General features: G+C 43.4%; 2 protein-coding genes across 5 annotated transcripts; one reads left to right on the top strand and one right to left on the bottom strand.

The window, feature by feature from the left end:
* Nucleotides 1-641: 641 nt before the first annotated feature.
* On the bottom strand, nt 642-9,608 carry LOC127455941 (zinc transporter 4-like). 3 transcript variants are annotated; one of them, XR_007899762.1, is made up of 9 exons: nt 9,434-9,608; nt 8,185-8,700; nt 7,138-7,284; nt 6,865-7,018; nt 5,640-5,844; nt 5,317-5,422; nt 4,236-4,370; nt 1,621-3,566; nt 642-1,180 (listed from the first exon to the last, which is right to left on the bottom strand). XR_007899762.1 is itself a non-coding variant. In XM_051724131.1 (8 exons), the coding sequence occupies exons 2-8, from the start codon at nt 8,573-8,575 to the stop codon at nt 3,412-3,414; spliced, it is 1,293 nt and encodes a 430-aa protein (XP_051580091.1). In that variant the 5' UTR covers nt 8,576-8,700; nt 9,434-9,608; the 3' UTR covers nt 642-3,411. The 3 variants fall into 3 exon arrangements, 1 of the variants encoding a protein (XP_051580091.1); XR_007899763.1 differs by having other exon boundaries at nt 642-1,754; nt 1,882-3,566; XM_051724131.1 differs by having other exon boundaries at nt 642-3,566.
* A 754-nt stretch (nt 9,609-10,362) lies between these two features.
* bloc1s6 (biogenesis of lysosomal organelles complex-1, subunit 6, pallidin) lies at nt 10,363-19,185 on the top strand. 2 transcript variants are annotated; one of them, XM_051724132.1, is made up of 6 exons: nt 10,363-10,464; nt 10,593-10,679; nt 12,097-12,238; nt 12,355-12,442; nt 18,550-18,636; nt 18,761-19,185. In XM_051724132.1, exons 2-6 carry the CDS (start codon nt 10,622-10,624, stop codon nt 18,884-18,886), a joined length of 501 nt encoding a protein of 166 aa, XP_051580092.1. In that variant the 5' UTR covers nt 10,363-10,464; nt 10,593-10,621; the 3' UTR covers nt 18,887-19,185. The 2 variants fall into 2 exon arrangements, with proteins under 2 accessions (XP_051580092.1, XP_051580093.1); XM_051724133.1 differs by lacking the exon at nt 10,363-10,464 and having other exon boundaries at nt 10,471-10,679.
* The last annotated feature ends 215 nt before the right edge of the window (nt 19,186-19,400 follow it).

The following is a 19,400-nucleotide window of genomic DNA, read 5'->3' as shown; positions in this document are numbered from 1 at the left end:
CTTTTATGCTGCCTTTATGTGCTTTTTGGACCTTCAAAGTAAAAAGATGGCATGAATTTTCATTTTTGCGTGAACTTTCCCTTTAAATAATCAGCCTGCTCGGTTCCTGTCTCAGTTCTTGTGTGACATCATCACTTCCTGTTGACAGAGTTACTAAGTGACTAAAATCCCTCTCCAGCATCATCACTGTCCTTGAAACAGGACTGAACTTACAATTCATTAACTGTATAAGCCACCTTCTATGAAAGATGATTGCCCAGCAACAGCAGCTGATGCTCTGGTGTATTCACACATTTTTCCCATAGAGACATCACACTCAATGCAGCACATTTTACTGTGATATAATCAGATAACAAAAAAAAAAAAAAAAAAAAAATCAAGTATGAAAAAAAAGTAATAGTAGTAGTGAGGCTTGACTTGAACACCACCAATGATTGCAGTCTATAAGGAATTTCTGGGAAAATTTCATTTTTTTGGCATTGTTCTTGATGCAATAACAAAAAGTGCACTACTACTTTTAATAAATTAATTTTCAGTGGAAGTCAGCATCAATGATATTTGTTAACATTTTTATATTAAAATGTTTATGTTTTAAAACATTAGTGTAGCAATAAGGTAATAAGGAATACTCTTTGCTCGGTTTCATTTCTTGCAGCAAGATTTTTTTGGTCTTCTTTATTTGGCAGTATATCTAGGGACGAAGCATGTAAAATACAGAATCAGTTTTGTCTCAACAAAGATAAAGAAGAAGTATCATACAAAATAATGCATAGGCTTAATCCAGCCAAACATGTCTTGTAAAGATTTAAATTGAACATTTCATATACAGTGCATTCATATAGTATTCAGACCCCTTCATTTTTTTCACATTTTGTTGTGTTGCAGCCTTATGCTAAAATCCTTTAAATTATTCATTTTTTTCACATAATCTACACTCCATACCCCATAATGATGAAGCAAAAACCAGTGTAAAAGAATCGGGTTCTTGGGGTGAGAAAGGAGGAATCGGGAACGGTGAACTTCAACTCAAATGGTATGTTTATTTACTGATCAGAACAAAACACTCTCTCGCAAAGCTCTCATGCCACACAGGCTCAGAGGGTGTGTGTGCGGGTCTCTCTCTCTCTCTCTCTCTCCTCTACTGGCATCTGGCTCACTTTTAACACCGTCTGCACTCTCACTGCAATGACAAACAGCTGTTAGAAACAATCATTAACAGGTGATGATCCTCACCGTTCTCATCTCGCTCTCCATTAGCAAGCCAGTGCTCAACCACGTCCCCACTACCACAATCAAATTTTTGATAACTTTGCAAATTTATAAAAAAAAGAAAAAACTGAAATATCACATTGACATAAGTATTCAGACACTATGCTATGACACTTGAAATGTAGCTCAAGTGCATCCCATTTCTCTGGATCATCTTTGAGATGTTTCTACACTTTGATTGGAGTCCACTTGTGGCAAATTAAATTGATTGGACATGATTTGGAAAGGCACACACCTGCCTATATAAGATATTACAGCTGAAAATGCATATCAGAGAAAAAACCAAGCCATGAGGTCAAAGGAACTGCCTGCAGAGAGAGAGAGAGAGAGGTAGGCATGTGTGTCTGGCACCTCTGGCTCTCCCAGCTCCCCTTCATCTCGTTGCGCATGTGTGTCTGGCGCCTCCAGCTCCCTTTTATCTCGCTGTCCCGCTGATCAGCCAATGCAGCGCCGGCCGTGCACCATCACGGCCTGGCCACACCCTCCTCCTCGTCACAGGAGTGTAGATTGATGTGAAAAAAGAAATAATTTAAAGCATATTAGCATAAGGCTGCAACATAACAAAATATGAAAAAAATTAAGGGGTCTGAATACTTTCTGAATGCACTGTACCTGCGAATTCTGAGAAAGAAACAATTCTTCATGTTTTATCACTGTATTTATTCAAGATTGTTTGGGAAGGATTTAGAAATTTTATTTTGAAGGTAATAATCTGGAATGTAAAAAACAAAATATAAAGTACAGTTGATTGTTTTGTTTTATTGGGATTATACCACATACCCAAGGAAAAATGGGCTCATTGTAAACCAAATTTCTTTCATTTTATAAATGACTTTGAATTGTTTACAGTATATACCTTTTGGAAAAAAAAACGTAAAAAAAAAAAAAAATGAAAACATGTAAAGTTATGTAAAAATATTGTCTGGCAATGTAAATTATGTAATTACAATCTAAATATTTCTTGTTCATATGGCATTAAACGAAAAAAAAAAAGAAAAAAAAAAAGACTGTCTTACTTTCCCTTCTCCCAAGTCCTGCATTGTTCAACCAACAAATGCACCATCTTGTGGTGTGGGTGTGTAATGACAGCTGTACCACACATGAATACAGAATACAGGTGTTTAAAATCTATCAAGCTCTTCAGCAGTCAGTGTAAATGTATAATTCAGATGCCCTCAGACACACAGACCCACAAAAAACAAATGCTACAAATATAAAGAAATGAGATAAACTTCACATTACTGTGAGATTTAGTTCCAATAATCAAAGGGTAAAAAACTATAACCAAAAGGCTACAAAAATAATAAAAAGGCCAAACACTGATGAAAGTCACTATTGATATTTAAATAATTTTATATTCAATCTGTAGCTTTTGTTGTTGGCACTCAAATATATGAAGAAAATTATTCTAAATGTGTTAAATGCACAAAAACCAATATTTATTGTGTTGAAATGAAAAAGTAATTCAACTGCAGGCAGTACAGATATGAGAGGAACGCACACATTCACGTGCACACGTACACTCACAGGAAAAACACATGCACATAGAGGGATTGGATTATTTTTCCTGTCAAGGACATATCCAGATCATATTTCATCCCAAATTCAAAAGAAGAAGAAAAAAATAAAGTGCGTGTGTGTGTGTGTGTGTGTGTGTGTGTGTATATATTTAATTATAGTAATGGGAATATGGAGTGGGGAGGTGGTGCTAAATTGTAATGAAAATAATGTCAAAAAGCAAAAAATTAAATAAAATATGGTCCTAAAATTTTTCTCTGTGCAAAATAACATTTCTCATTTTGTCTTTTTCATTCGGAGGTTAAATGTCACCTGGATATGTTCTTCATTAGATTCACCCAAAAGACACAGGCATTAAACACACACTCCAGCTGTTAGAGTTCCTCAGTGAAAGATTCAAAATACTAAACAAAAGCAAACCGGGTCTGTTTCTGTGTTTTGGAGGTTTGTATTAAAGGCATATAAAAAATGAGGTCATTATTCATAATAGAAAAAAAGCTGCTAGACAATCATTTAAAACCCTGCCGGGTCAACATGTCAGTTTACCCATCTATCTCTCTCTCTCTCTCATCTTGTGTGGATGTGTCTGTGTGAGAGAGAGAAAGACAGACAACATTACTGTTTTCAGGCACTCTGTGTGAGACAGTGTGTGCAGGACTGTGGTGCCCCCTGCCTCTGCGTCTGCAGCTGCACCGTGCAATGCGTAACCCCATGTGACTTCATCAGCAGGCGCCGCGCATTTGACTGCACTTCCTCCCAGTTATCCGCAATCCCCGGCGCTGAACACACAACAGAGACAGATGTACAAGCATCAGGCTGACGTCACGACCCAAACACCTGACAATAGCTCTGGAATCACTCTGCTCTGTGTTGTCATGCATTGCATAAATGTGCTGTAGTTGTTTTATACTGTAATAACACTGTAATGTCCTCACTGAAGACTGCATGCACAAATAGCATGTATCAAACAGAAAAACTGGGCATGAACTACAAAGCAGAACCTCAGAGTTGTCTGATTATTCTGTTATTATAATATATTAATATCCAGTCAAACTTAAATCATATTTACGATCAGTTGCTTTTTTTTGCCTAAAACAAGGACTGCTGCCCTTTCTTCAATCTCTAGTGGCTATAAATGATTTTAGGATTGTTTGAAAGACTTTATAAATGGGTGTTTTGGTCAATGTCAGAGTTTTAATGTATAGGTAGTCACATTTGTTCTTTTCATGTATCCCTTTTTTTATGTTTGTCATGTGATTTATTGTTGTAACATTTCATGCTGTCAGATCTCTCTCAAAAAAAGATTGTAATCTCAAGGGACTAACAAAGTAAAAATTAAGGTGAGCTCATAATTCTGATACATATTTCAGTATATATCTGAGCTTATGAAGTTGATAATGTTTATAAATGACAAAAGAGTGACAAGGTTTGAAGGTTTGGTGTCTCACCAAGTTGCAAGTGAACAATTGCTGCGGTTTTATTAGCTGTAAGGGCCCAGAACTTGAGTTCCTCCACACGCTCCACATGCTGCAGCTTCAGCAAGTCAGCTCTGATACATGACACGTCCACATGACGCGGCACCCCTGAACATGCATTAACAAACACTGTTAGCAGATGATGCTGGACGCATTCAGCATAGTGACTCACAGACTAGAGTCATTAAAGTCTAACAGACAGAGAGATGCAGACAGACAAACAGACAGGCAGACAGACAGACAAAGAGAGACAGACAGGGAGGCAGGCAGGCAAACAGTAGGGCTGCACGATATGGAGGAAAAATGCGATATGCAATAAGTTGTAGGATAGTGCGATATGCGATACGATAATTCTATTATGACACATCAGAGCATGCAGAACATTAGATCCCCCACCGCCCAAATAAACTGAAGTTTACTGGAATAAAAAAATAACCATCTATCCCAGTTACCACAAACATATTTGTCTTTTGTTCCAAATTGCAAATAGATTGCATATAATACACACAGCTTTACCATGAGCTATGTAGAAGATATTAAAATTCCTCTTTAAATATTTGTACACATATTTTTTTGTTGTAAAAAATCATATGAATATAAAGTTAATTTCACCATATTGTGGTATATCCTGAAATAGTATGTGTTGAGAAATATTTTATTTCTATATATCATACTTATTTTATAATTAGTTCAATGTGGGACTTCAATTTTGAAAAGTGTTGTCCTGATGCGCTTGCTGCAGACATTTAGACTGAGAGGAATGATTTCACGGGACAATCCATTCACTGAAACCCATCCTTTGATGCATCTACACAGAACCACAGCAGACAATAAACAAGCTAAGTTTGAGTTTTCATACTGGCATCTGGTCTCATTATTATCTGCACACACAATGTGGAAACACAAGACAGTGCCGGTTACAGCAACAATGCACAAATGTGACACGATCCATCACAAGCACAGACGGACAGACAGACAGACACACAAACAGAGAGAGACAGACAGAGAGACAGACTACAGACAGACAGACAGATACACAGACTCTGTTGCTCACCCTCCAGTAGAATGATTCCAGTGTCTCTGATGATTTGGAACGTGCTGAACAGCACCAGCACTGAGAACAGGTACGTACACACTGGATCTGCCAGCTTATACTCCGGCTGACACACACAAACACACATTATCAGCAACTCCATGGCCGTGTTATGAATGTGAGTGTTTATTCTTATTTTATAAAGTCAGTTTGAGATCTGGAGCTTTTATAACTGACAGTCCTACAGAGAATCAAAAATCAGCTCAGCTTCTTGTTAAAAAGACACACAACCTAAAGTGTTAAAGTGCATCAGTGATCATGTGATCAGCTCTCCGCAGTCGTACCTTAAACCTTACGATGTACGCAGCAATGAGAACGCCAACACTCTGAACGAGATCACCCAGAGCGTGGATGAAGGCCGCTCGCACTGCCAGGCTCCCATGACCCTGCTGACCCTGATCCTGACCTCGGCCCGGTGACCCATGTGAGTGGGTGTGGCCATGAGAGTGAGAGTGAAGATGTCCTGTTTGATTGAGGAGAAGCCCCATCCTACACAACCACAAAACACACACTCACAGATGTGAGACCCTACATGAGGTGTTTATGTTATGAGATACACATATGCTGTGTGTTTGTGTGTATGTGTGTGAGAGATAGAGAGGAGGAACATGCAGGACACACAGAGGGACAGAATCAAACATGACGCTAATGGACTTTCAACCCGTTTACGACCCATAAAATCTCTGGCCAATTCAAAGCCATAAAAGCTTTAAAGAAGCGCATCAAACAAGCTTTTAGCAAATGATTTTAAACAAAATGTGTTTCTATGAGCTGATATTAGCATCACTGCAGTGAGTTTATATACAGTGACATCCAAAACACAACAATCACAGATCACAGAGATCCGACATTCTCATGAGCAAAACACCAGCAACCGTGGAGAGGACCTTTAGAATGATCCGGAACAGTTTTAGAGAGTTCTAGAGTGATTACCAGCAGTCCTAAAATGTCCTAGAGCAATTAACAGTGGTTTTGTTGCGATTAACAGCTGTTCTAGACGTTATAGAGTAGTTGTCAAATTTGAGTTAAGAGGAGTAGGAGGCATTCACAAAGGATGTGTTCTTGCATTTTGTCTGTGCTTTCTTTAACTGTTGGTCCATCGTCACAATGAGTCTTTGGCCTTGCATCACATCTCACTGTTTTTTCAGCAACTCGTGACATGAGCTCCATGTTTTATAGATAGCGTGTCAAGTTAAAAAGTTCTATTTTTAAACACATCTGTGTGAAACTTTTAGAGCCCTGTGTTCTGTTCCATTTTGTTGCGCATCATCTAGCTGTGTTAGAATTCAAGAACATGTCCAGTGTGAATGGCCCCTTAGAGTGGTGTACAGACATTTTTTTTGCTTTCTTCTGAAAGCTCATTTGTGGCAACAAGAACACAGTTGATCTAGCTATCAATAGAAAAGAGGACGTTTACGACTTTAAATTTAGTATGTTGTTTTCTCAGTATTAAGTTTAGTAAGCATGTATTTGTGTGCTTGTTTAAGCTGATGAACATTTCAGACTCACAACAGGTTGACGGCGACGCCAACAGCAGCTGTGATCAACATCACATCTCCATCTATCATGAAATCTTGATGAATGGTTCTCTGTGCGGCTTCATTCACTAACACACCCGTCAGAATATAGATCAACAACACACTGATACCTGCAGACAACACCTCTGAACACACACACACAAACACACACAGGTATGACACACTTGTAATTACCCTGTAACATAAATAGCGTATGCCATTTCACAAAAAGGCAAGACAGGATGAGACAAGACAAGTTGATTACCAAGCCGGTGGAGGCCGAATGTGAATCTGTATGTTGGTGGTTTTGCGGACAGCCAGAGTGCCAGCAGTGACACTATAATCCCAATGAGATCCGTCAACATGTGCAGTGCATCCGTCATGATAGCCAGACTGTTCGCCACATACCCACCTGAAAGACAAACCATAGTTAAACAAAAGTCAAACCACAGACAAATGAAAGTCAAACTACAGACAAACAAGTCAATCCAGTCAAATTAGTCGAAGTACAGATTTAAAAAAAAGCCAATACAATTGTCAAACGGAAGTCAAACCACAGTTAAACTAAAGTCAAATGACAGACAAACAAGTCAATTTACAGTCAAATAAAAGCCAAAGTACAGAAAAACAACCATAAAACGAAAGTCAAACCACAGTTAAACAAAATGCAAATGACAGACAAGTCAAACCAGTCAAACTACAGACACACAACTGTCAAACGAAAGTCAAACCACAGTTAAACATGTCAAATGACAGACAAACAAGACAAACCAGTCAAATGAAAGTCAAACTGCATACAACCATCAAACGAAAGTCAAACCACAGTTAAACAAAAGTAAAATGACAGACAAACAAATCAATCCAAAGTCAAAGAAAAATGAAAGTACAGACAACCATCAAACGAAAGTTAACAGTTAAACAAGTCAAATGAAAGACAAACAAGTCGATCCACAGTCAAATAAAAGTCAAAGTACAGACAAATAACTGTCAAACGAATGTCAAACCACAGTTAAATAAAATTCAATTGACAGACAAACAAAAGACAAACCCAGTCAAATGAAAGACAAAGTACAGACACACAACAGTCAAATGAAAGTCAAACTACAGAGAAACAATTGTCAAACTAAAGTCAAACCACAGTTAAACAAAACCCAAAGACAGACAAACAAAAGTCAAACCACAGTCAAATGAAATTCAAACTACAGACAAACAACCTTCAAATGAAAGTCAAACCACAGTTAAACAAAAATCAAATGACAAACAAACAAGTCAAATGAATGTCACACATTGTCTCTGAGGGGCATCTGCTTACCAATCAGCTCACCGACCATGAACAGGAAGTACAACAGTGCAGCAAAGCCCAGTTTCCTCATGACTCTTCTGCGTTTGTTGTGTTCTCTTGACGTCCTGCAGCTCTCGCAGGGGTCTGTTGTCACAGCAGGGCTCCCAAGACTCGATGACGAACCCAGAAGTGAGTCATCATCATCCACCACCACCGTGTTGACCGCCGAGCCATTGCGTGCAGCCACAGGGAACTCATCCACCTCTCCGGACACAACCACCTTTAGACGGTTGAACTTTGGCATGTCATCATCATCCAGTTCATCAGAGAAATCAAATGCGGCCGTGTCACTGAGATGCCAGCTGTCCGGCTGCCGGTGGAACGCTGACCTCAAACGACCAATCAGATTTGAGCCAGACATCTCTGAGTATATACTCACTGACAGTAAGATATAAATTTTCAGAATAACTGACTATAGATCAGTCCATGTATGCGGCTGCTGGATATTTGACAGCCGGTCTCTTGAGCGTCATCACTGTGGGTTACCTGTAACACAACAAACACACTTTACACACACATAAACAAGGATTGAGTAGAACACACAATTTAAGAATTTACTCCCTTTCAATTCATGAGAGTGAATTTGGTTTGAACAGGCCGCATCCCACAGGAGGTTAAATTGGAATATGTTTTGTAACATAACATATATCATTAATTTTGACTAGTTCTGCTTATTTATAACCTGATATGTACAATACATAAGCAAAATTCATTCATTAGACACACTTCTCTAAACTATGTTCAACACTGTCAAAACAATGAGCCATCAAAACTTGAATACAGCACCAAAAAAGGTTCATCCAATTAAATCTATTGAAACTCAATCTGTTGATTTATACAGTAAAATGAAATGTATTATTAAAATATACTTACAACCGTTATTTGAATAACATTCCATTTTAATACTTCCTTAAAATTCCATAGAATACAATTCTGCATCAAATTCAAGAACTGAACTGAATTTTAAAAGGCCTTTGCCATTCAATTCTGAATTGCGCACAATCCTGACACATACCCATTTTATTATATTAAATGAGTGTCATGTGTTCATTAACTTAACATCACAGTGTTTTCTCTGATAGAAATGAACATATGTGATGTAAATGTGTGATTCTGGACAGACCTGTCACTCTTGCTAGCAGCTAACAGCTATTCCATTAACAATAAACACCGAACAACTCAATAAATCACTTCTGTGTGTTATTAAATGAGCACAAACCTTCCTAAAGTTTGACGTTTGCTGGTTCCGTCCATTGCGGTGTTGAAGCAGATCTTGGAGTCACAGTCCGGCTGTGTTGTGAATGTGTTTCATGTTAGCGTGTCCACTCTGCGCTCATCCCAACACTGCTGCAGTACCGCCTGACGGCCAGCAGATGGCCATCCATAGTTCAAGAAGTTACACTCGCCACCCTACAAATGCGAAATGGCTTTACCGTGTAAATAAACCGTTTTTAGGTATTACTACTTAATTGAGGGTCTATATCTTAAAGGAATATTCCGGATTCACTACAAGTTAAGCTGAATCAACAGCATTTGTTGTCATATTGATTACCACAAATATTTATTAAGACTCCTCCCCCCTTTTGTTAAAAAAAAAAAAAAAAAAAAAACACATTTGGGTTACATTGAGGCACTTACAATGGAAGTGAATGGGGCCAATCCGTAAACATTACAAAAATACTCACTCTTTCAAAAGTATAGCGTATTAACATGATTTTAGTGTAATAATATTGCTTACTAACCTTTTCTGTGTAAAGTTATAGCCAATTTTATAACTTGACAATGTAATGCCAACAAACCCCTAAAACCCTAAAATTACTGTACAAATTATGATTTAAACAACTTCACAGCTCAAATAATACATTAATTATAACAGAAGAAATTGGCCCCATTCACTTCCATTGTAAGTGTCTCACTGTAACCTCGATTTTTGCTTTTGTATGAGCATTAACACACGTGCATATCACATCATATTAGTTAATGCACTATGAAGTGACATGAACTAACAATGATCAATTGTATGTTTCATTCATTGTTCATTGTTAGTTCATGATACCTAATGCATTAACTAATGTTAACGAATGGAAGTGCAGTCAGTGTGGCCGCATGTCGTGTTTTTAAAGCATCTTTGTCCTGTTTCCATCTGCAGTCACATGAGCGTGCGGTCACATGATGTTTGTGAGCTGCAGCTGCTGCTCTGACGCATGGAAACATTTTCATTTATTATCACTTACTGATTCACTTAAGACGGTTTGTGTTTAATAAATCAATAGTGATGTGATACACACGTGTGTTAGTGCTCGTACAGATGCACAGATGGATTATTGTAGTTTATGCAGAGCATTCAGAGAGAAACTGATTGATTTTGTGTTTTTTAGCTGCTGGTAAACTGTAAAGAGTTGAAGTGATGATGGACAGACATGAAGAGGAGGAGGAGGAAGATGAAGCCGCGTGTCCAGAGAAAGGTGATCATAAATAAGCTGTTAAACACATCGACTTCCTGTATTGATCAATTCATGGCTATGTTTGAAATAGCATACTACTCATACTATTACTGCAGTATGCCTTTGTGCACAGTATGTACATGACCTACTACTATATTGTGCAGTTTACAACAGTGCACACTGAGTGATATACTGTATCTCAAAATGTAATGTGCTTGACTTGACCATCCATTTTTAGTGTGATGAATGAACAGGAAGTAATATCAACCATGATTTTTAAAGGAATATTTCGGGTTCAATACAAATTAAGCTCAATCAGATGCATTTGTGGCATAATGTTGATCACCACAAAAAATTATTTAGACTCGTCCCTCCTTTTCTTTAAAAAAAAAAAAAAAAAGCCAAATCTGAGTTGCAGGCACTTACAATGGAAGTGAATGGGGCCAATCCGTAAACATTAAAATACTCGCCGTTTCAAAAGTATAGCCATAAGGTGTAAACAATATGCATATAAAAATGATTTTAGTGTCATAAAATCACTTGCTAACATTTTCTGTGTAAAATTATATCCAATTTTACTACAATTTACAAAATTTTAATGTCAACAAACCCTAAAACGACTGTATAAATGACGATTTTAACAACTTTACAGCTCAAATAATACATGAGTTTTAACAGAAGAATTAATGTAAGTGCTTTTATAAAATAATAAGCTTCATATTTCTGCCTTTAAACCCACCAAAAATTTGCCCCATTCACTTCCATTGTAAGCGCCTCACTGTAACCTCAATTTTTGCATTTTTTTATTTTTTTATTTTTTTAAGGACAGACGAGTCAAAATTATTTTTTTGTGGTTATCAACATAATACGACAAATGCTGTTGATTGAGCTTAACTTGTACTGAATTAAAAATTTCTCCTTGACTCATTATTTGGTCAGACTGACAAAAGTGAAGACATGTTAACACAAAATAACTGTCTTTATTTTTGAGATGAAAACCGGACGGCACCTGCCAAATTAAATATGCAATGAATGAGGTCATGTGTATGGATGCCGTTTTCCGTCACATAAAAAAAAAATGCTTTGGTAAGTTATAATTGTGAAATAAAAAGTCAAAATTATGAGATACATATTTCATAACTGTGACTTTATCTCTAGATTTGGACTTTTAGTCATTATGATTTACTATCTTATAATAACTATCTCATAATTTTGACTTTTTTATATCATAATTATGACTTTTTATTCTATTGACTTACCAAAACACAATTTTTCTTTTTTATTCAATGTGGTGGAAATGGGCTTGCATACATGTGACAACAATGCAGCATAATACTGTTAGAGCTGTATATGTGAAACTGTATACTACAGAGTATGCAATAAGTACAGTATTAGGCTAGTATTCCAATTTAAATGTAGTCTGTGTGTGTTATTGCAGAGTCTGGTGTAATAGAAGAAACTGTAGTGCTGCAGGATATTCTGCATGTGAATGAACAGACGGTACAGAGACTGACAGATGGATTCATACAGCACTATCTGCCAGAATTACACACCTCCAAACGAGCCCTACAGGAGCTAACGTATGATCAACTTTATCTCTGGACAAGTATTCCATTCTGAACATGCCACATACTGTGTACGTGTTTTATGTGTGGTGGATATGTTCCATCTATTTTTAATCTTCTCTTCTTCCTAGACAAAATCAAGTTATTTTGCTCGATACTCTGGAGCAAGAAGTGAACAAATTCCGCGAGTGCAACGCTATGGTTGATCTGAATGCTCTGGTGGGTTTTTAATCCTATGTTCCCTATCTGTCACTCACTAGAAGTTGTGTCGATGTAGTGACACTAGGGGTCACTCTTGGGAGCCCGAGACACCTCTGGTCTTTGATAAAAGGCCAATAAAAATTGGCGAGTGGTATTTGCATACCACTCCCCCGGACATACGGGTATAAAAGGAGCTGGTATGCAACCACTCATTCAGATTTTCTCTTCGGAGCCGAACGGTCGATGTTTACTGAGCTGACTGTTCATTCACCTCTGCTGGATCTGACAGCACATTTCAGTGGCTTCTCCCTCCTCTGCACTGGTGCACTGCAGAGAACGCCCCTGGGCGCTTCGGCAGAAAAAAGAGAGTATATTTTTCTAAAAGAGTATATTTCTCTAAAAGAGCGGCACACACAGAATGTCTTTTTAAAGACGCATCTTTTTAAAGATGCCTTTCCGTTTTTGTGTTATTCCTGGTTGCGGTCGTTTCCTCTCAACTTCGGACGGTCACGATCGCTGTCTTTCGTGTCTGGGCGTGACCCACGTGGAGACAGCGTTCGTGGATGGATCATGTACTCACTGCGAGAACATGACCATGGCAACGTTGCGGTCGTGGCTTGCTTTCGTAAGAAAGCCATGTATCCCTCCACAGACCTCCCATTCCCCAGCACGCTCGTCTGCACCGATCAGGCATCTGGATGAGTCCGCCGGCTCGTCTCACGGCGAGTTCGACCTCTTGTTTGGAGCCCGCGAAGCTGATGAGCTCTCGAGCGCAGCATCGGAGAGCGGGCTCGTCCAGTCGGATGCAGAAGCCTCAGCTGGGCTCCCCCCCTCAGGGACGATTGCCCAGTCACAGGCTGATGCGGAAATGACAGACATGCTTTCCCGGGCGGCCACGAGCGTCGGGCTAGAGTGGCACCCTCCACTCTCCCCTGAACCCTCGCGGTTCGATGATTGGTTCCTGGGCTCGCCGCGCTGCTCAAAGCAGCCACGCCCTGCTCCAGTCCCTTTCTTCCCAGAAGTGCATGAGGAGCTAACAAAATTGTGGGAGGCACCTTTTACTGCCCGGTCCCGATCTTTCAGCTCCCCCACCCTCACTACCCTCGATGGCGGGGCGGCCAGGGGCTATTCAGCGATTCCCCCAGTGGATAAGGCAGAGCGCCGCCACCTGGCCTGTAGGTTCACATCGTCCCTGATGGCCAAAGCCTACAGTGCCGCTTGACAAGCCGCCTCCGCCCTGCACGCCATGGCTCTCCTGCAGGTCCACCAAGCCAAGGGGCTAAAAGAACTGCACAAGGTTAGTTCTGCAACAGATTTGATGCAGGAGCTGCGCTCGGCAACTGACCTTGCTCTCCGGGCGACGGAGGTCACGGCGCGGTCTCTCGGGCGGGTGATGTCCACCTTAGTGGTCCAGGAGCGCCACCTTTGGCTCAACCTGGTCGAGATGGGTGAGGCCGACAAGGCATGGTTCCTTGCTGCCCTTATCTCCCAGGTTGGCCTGTTCGGCGACACCGTCGAGGACTTTGTCCAGCAGTTCTCGACGGTGAAGCAGCAGATGGAGGCTATCCGGCACATCCTGCCCCAGTGTAGCTCAAGATCCCGCACCCCGCCTGCTCGTCGCCAAGGGTGTCCCCCTGTGGTGACTGCACCGGTTCTGCCACAGCCCACCTCTTCGGCCCGGCCGCCAAGAACGCACGGAAGTCTTCAAAGCGCCCCTGAGACGGGCGACCCAGAGACGACGAAACCCACCTTGGAGCTGGTAAACAGACCACTCCATCCCACGGTGGAGGGCCGGGAGGAGAATTTTTTGTTGCTTTTTCATTTAATTTCGCCGCATGCCCAAGTGGCTGCAGTACCCAACAGTTCAGCAAAAGAGCGTTGCCTCGTTCCCTGGGTCACATAACTGGTGTGCACGGCTGTCATCTCGACCACCTTCCACCTTTTTATCCTTGCAGGGTTGGCGCTCCAGCGGCGGTCTCCCCGCCTCTGCGCACCCAGCTGTGGCACAAATCCGCCCCCGATGTGACAGTCTCCACGGGTCGTGAGGACAGGCCTCTTCCTCCCCCATCCCAGGCTGTTCCGGGGTTGGTCACCAGGAGCCAGGTAAATGCTTCGATGTCCCTGGACTCAGCATGGCCACAACATGGTGTGGCACCTCGGGCTCCGCCCCGCCGCAAGGCCCCACCTGCCGGTACATCCGACAAAATTGTCCCTTTGGTCCCCCTCGCTTGGAGCTTGGATGCGTGGCTTGCGCTTGATCCGGACCATCCGACTCGGCTACGCGATTCAGTTAGCCAGGTGTACGCCCAGGTTCAGCGGTATCCACTTCACCTCGGTGAAGGACGAAAACGCTGCTGTCTTGCGCGTGGAGATCGCTATCCTCCTACGGAAGGATGCAATAGAACCTGTCCCTCAGGCCGAGATGAAGGGGTTTTACAACCCCTACTTCATTGTACCGAAAAAAAGGTGGTGGGTTGCAGCCAATCTTGGACCTGCGAGTACTGAACTGGGCTTTACACAGACTCCCGTTCAAGATGCTGACACAAAAACGCATTCTGGCGAGCATCCGGCATCAAGATTGGTTCGCAATGGTAGACCTGAAGGATGTGTACTTCAACGTCTCGATTCTACCTCGACACAGACCCTGCCTGCGGTTTGCATTCGATGGTCGGGCGTATCAGTACAAGGTCCTCCCTTTCGCTCTGTCCTTGTCCCCTCGCGTCTTCACGAAGGTCGCAGAGGCAGCTCTTGCCCCGTTAAGGGAGGTGGGCATTCGCATTCTCAACTATCTTGACGATTGGCTAATCCTAGCTCACTCTCGGGATATGTTGTGCACACAGGGACCTGGTGCTTTCGCATCTCAGCTAAAAAAGAGCAAGCTCCTCCTGGTTCAGAGCATTTCTTTTCTCGGTTTGGAGTTGGACTCAGTCTCGTTGACAGCACACCTCACAAATGAGGGCGCACAGTCGGTGCTGACCTGTTTGAAGGCATTCAAACAGAAAACAGTGGTTCCACTGAAACTCTTTCAGAGGCTCCTAGGGCATATGGCATCCTCAGCGGTGGCCACTCCACTCGGGTTGATGCATATGAGACCGCTTCAGCACTGGCTTCAGACTCGAGTCCCGAGATGGGCATGGCGCTGTGGGACACATCGCGTGGTCATCACGCCGATCTGTCACCGCCTCTTCAGCCCTTGGACTGACCTCTTGTTTCTACGGGCAGGCGTTCCCCTAGAGCAGGTCTCCAGGCACGTCGTGGTCACGACAGATACCTCCAAGACAGGCTGGGGCGCTGTTTGCAACGGGCATGCAGCCGCTGGCTTATGGACGGCCCCGCGGCTGCGTTGGCACATCAACTGCCTCGAGTTACTGGCAATTCTGCTCGCCCTGCGGAGGTTCCCTTGATCCAGGGCAAGCACATGTGAGTTCAGACAGACAACACGGCAACAGTAGCATATGTCAACCATCAAGGTGGTCTGCGCTCCCGTTGTATGTCACAACTCGCCCGCCGTCTACTCTGGAGTCAGCAGCACCTCAAGTCGCTGTGAACCATTCACATCCCGGGCAACCTCAACACTGCAGTGGACACGCTGTCACGGCAGGTTACCCTCAGGGGAGAGTGGAGACTCCACCCTCAGGTGGTCCAGCTGATCTGGAGTCGATTTGGACAGGCACAGGTAGACCTGTTCGCCTCCCAAGAATCCTCCCACTGCCCACTCTGGTACGCCCTGACCGAGGCATCTCTCGGTATAGATGCGCTGGCACACAGCTGGCCCCCTGGACTGCGCAAATATGCATTTCCCCCAGTGAGCCTACTTGGACAGACCCTGTGCAAGGTCAGGGAGGGCGAGGAGCAGGTCATCCTGGTAGCACCCTACTGGCCCACCCAGACGTGGTTCTCGGACCTCACGTTCCTCGCAACAGCCCCCCCCCTGGCGAATTCCCCTGAGGAAGGACCTTCTTTCTCAGGGACGGGGCACCATCTGGCACCCGTGACCAGACCTCTGGAATCTCCATGTCTGGCCCCTGGACGGAACTGATCACTCAGGCTAGGGCCCCCTCTACGAGGCGCCTGTATGCCTTTAAGTGGCATCTGTTTGCTAAGTGGTGTTCTTCCCGACAGGAAGACCCCCAGAGATGCGCAGTCGGATCGGTGCTTTCCTTCCTGCAGGAGAGGTTGGAAGGGTGGCTGTCCCCTTCCACCTTGAAGGTGTATGTAGCTGCTATAGCGGCACACCACGACACAGTGGACGGTAAGTCCTTAGGGAAGCACGACCTGATCATCAGGTTCCTGAGAGGTGCCAGGAGGCTGAATCCCTCCAGACCGCACCTCGTTCCCTCATGGGACCTCTCTGTAGTCCTTCAGGGTCTACAGAGAGCCCCCTTTGAGCGTTTGCAGTCAGCTGAGCTTAAGACACTCTCCTTGAAGACTGCCCTCCTGACTGCGCTCACTTCCATCAAGAGGGTAGGAGACCTGCAAGCATTCTCTGTCAGCGAAACATGCCTGGAGTTCGGTCCGGGCTACTCTCACGTGAACCTGAGACCCCGACTGGGCTATGTGCCCAAGGTTCCCACGACCCCTTTTAGGGATCAGGTGGTGAACCTGCAAGTGCTGCCCCAGGAGGAGGCAGACCCAGCCCTGACATTGCTGTGTCCAGTGCGCACTTTACGTATCTATTTGGATCACATGCAGAGCATTAGAGTCTCTGAGTAGCTCTTTGTCTGCTTTGGTGGACAGCGGAAAGGAAGCGCTGTCTCCAAGCAGAGGATCGCCCACTGGCTCATTGACGCCATAATTATGGCATATCACACCCAGGACGTGCCGCCCCCGGTAGGGCTATGAGCCCATTCTACCAGGGGTGTAGCGGCCTCCTGGGCCTTGACCAGGGGCGCCCCTCTAACAGACATTTGCAGAGCAGCGGGCTGGGCAACACCCAACACCTTTGCGAGGTTCTACAACCTCTGGGTGGAACCGATTTCATCCCAGGTAATGGCACGCATAAGCAGGTAAGTCCGGGACAGCCGGCAGGGTGTATCGCTTGCACATAGTGCCTTTCACCTCCCCTGAGCTGAAGACGTGCGCCGTTAACTCCCAGTAGTGTTCACAAACTTGTGTTCCCTGGTTGACATCCTCCGAGCTCTGTGACAGTCGAGTTTTCGGAGAGACTCGCTGCCTTCCCAGTACATGTGCTAACTAAAGCACTGTACTGGGGTAGGTGCTCCTGTGACCCCATGCGAAGTATATCTTCCGCTAATTAGTTTCCCTGTTGGCAAACTGCGTCTTCCTTGGGCAGAGGCCCCTCTGCCTCAGTCTCCATGCTTGTAGTAACTCCTCCCCTGTACGGTAGGACCTAGCATGGGACTTCTCCACATGGCATACTTCCGACATAGCTCAGCAAGACCATGTAACGTATTTCCACTTAACCCCCCCCCCCCCCCCGGGGTGAGGTGTGGTCTCCGCGGTGTCCTTCCCTTGGGAGGGACACCCCCCCCCCCGATTAGACCTGGTCGGAGGGAGTGGGGAAAAAAAGGGGAATAAGAGGCCACGACTGGGCTAGCCCGTCTCTATCTTTTGGGTAGTCGACTTGTCCCAAAGGGCCGTTCGACACTCATAACATTGTTGGGGGAGGATATGTGTCGGCCTGGTGCACTGGCTACAAGGCACACAGTGGTCTGCCCGTCACACACCGCCAGTTTACGTAACACAGTTCAGCCAGTTGCGGCATTTTGTATAGGGACCCCTAGTGTCACTACATCGACACAACATCGAGTGAGTGACAGATAGGGAATGTCCTGGTTACTTGTGTAACCTCCATTCCCTGATGGAGGGAACGAGACGTTGTGTCCCTCCTGCCACAACGCTGAACTACCCGCTGAAATGGCCAGACCTTGTCTCGGCTCCTCAACATAAAACCTGAATGAGTGGTTGCATACCAGCTCCTTTTATCGCCAATTTTCACTGGCCTTTTATCAAAGACCAGAGGTGACCCCTAGTGTCACTACATCGACACACATCTCATTCCCTCCATCAGGGAACAGAGGTTACGCAAGTAACCAGGACGTTTTTTTTTAAACAGCTCTCAAACATCGATGCTTTTCTTTACTCTCACCGCTGATGTGTTTCAGTTTACAGAGGCGAAAGTTTATCACAGCAAACTAGTGAATATTCGCAAAGAAATGATCATTCTGCACGACAAGACGACCAAACTGAAGGTTTGATCATTTCAGCAAAACTACAGAATAATGTACTTCTGGGTTAACTTGTTCCATGTTTCACACTGTTCACATTTTATCTTTACCCTTATGTGTTTGTGCGTGTTTGCGTATGTGTGTATAGAAGCGTGCGCTGAAGCTGCAGCAGCACAAACAGCGGGAGGAGCTAGAGAGAGAGCAGCAGAGAGAGAGAGAGATAGAGCGAGAGAGACGCCTCACCGCCAAACCCGCCAAACGCACTGACACCTGAAACGCACAGACTGAGCATGCTCAGACACAGAGCTCCACGCACTTCTGAGAGACTCCACAATCAATGTTTTGCTCTTTTCCTGGATATATTTATAAATTAATCAGAAACAGTGTGCTGCCTGTGAATGACAGACAGGTAAAAATGTTTCTTATTTGTAATGTCAGTTTCTCATGTTGAAATAATGTGTAGATCCTGCAGTGTCCCCTCTTCGCCATCATCTTCATCATTTGTTTTCTTTATGATGTAAAATGTCCAGACATTAAAAACACGATCCAATAAACGTTCTTTCTATAGTGGAAGTGTTGTTGGTCTCTGTATCTGTTACTCATTATCATTATCATCATATAAAATGCAACTTTTTTCTTTTTGTTGTATGAAGGTCACATTAAAACTGACTTGGAAACTTTTTAATCAGGCATTGATCATTTAGTTTTGGTAATTTTCTAATGCCTTTTATGTATAGATTTGTCCCAGACCTAGACTTTCAATAAAAATAGAAATTATTGCATGCTTA

Source organism: Myxocyprinus asiaticus, chromosome 18, assembly GCF_019703515.2.
Source record: "Myxocyprinus asiaticus isolate MX2 ecotype Aquarium Trade chromosome 18, UBuf_Myxa_2, whole genome shotgun sequence".
NCBI classification, from domain to species: Eukaryota; Metazoa; Chordata; class Actinopteri; order Cypriniformes; family Catostomidae; genus Myxocyprinus; species Myxocyprinus asiaticus.
This window is presented reverse-complemented; position numbering and strand designations above follow the sequence as displayed.

Coding starts and splice junctions, on each gene's coding strand:
- bloc1s6 (XM_051724132.1), top strand. CDS start 10,622: ATGATGGACAGACATGAAGAGGAGGAGGAGGAAGATGAAGCCGCGTGT. Junction 10,680..12,096: donor AGCCGCGTGTCCAGAGAAAG/GTGATCATAAAT, acceptor GTGTTATTGCAG/AGTCTGGTGTAATAGAAGAA. Junction 12,239..12,354: donor CGAGCCCTACAGGAGCTAAC/GTATGATCAACT, acceptor TCTTCTTCCTAG/ACAAAATCAAGTTATTTTGC.
- LOC127455941 (XM_051724131.1), bottom strand. CDS start 8,575: ATGTCTGGCTCAAATCTGATTGGTCGTTTGAGGTCAGCGTTCCACCGG. Junction 7,285..8,184: donor CATGGTCGGTGAGCTGATTG/GTAAGCAGATGC, acceptor TTTGTCTTTCAG/GTGGGTATGTGGCGAACAGT. Junction 4,371..5,316: donor TGGAATCATTCTACTGGAGG/GTGAGCAACAGA, acceptor ATGCATGTTCAG/GGGTGCCGCGTCATGTGGAC.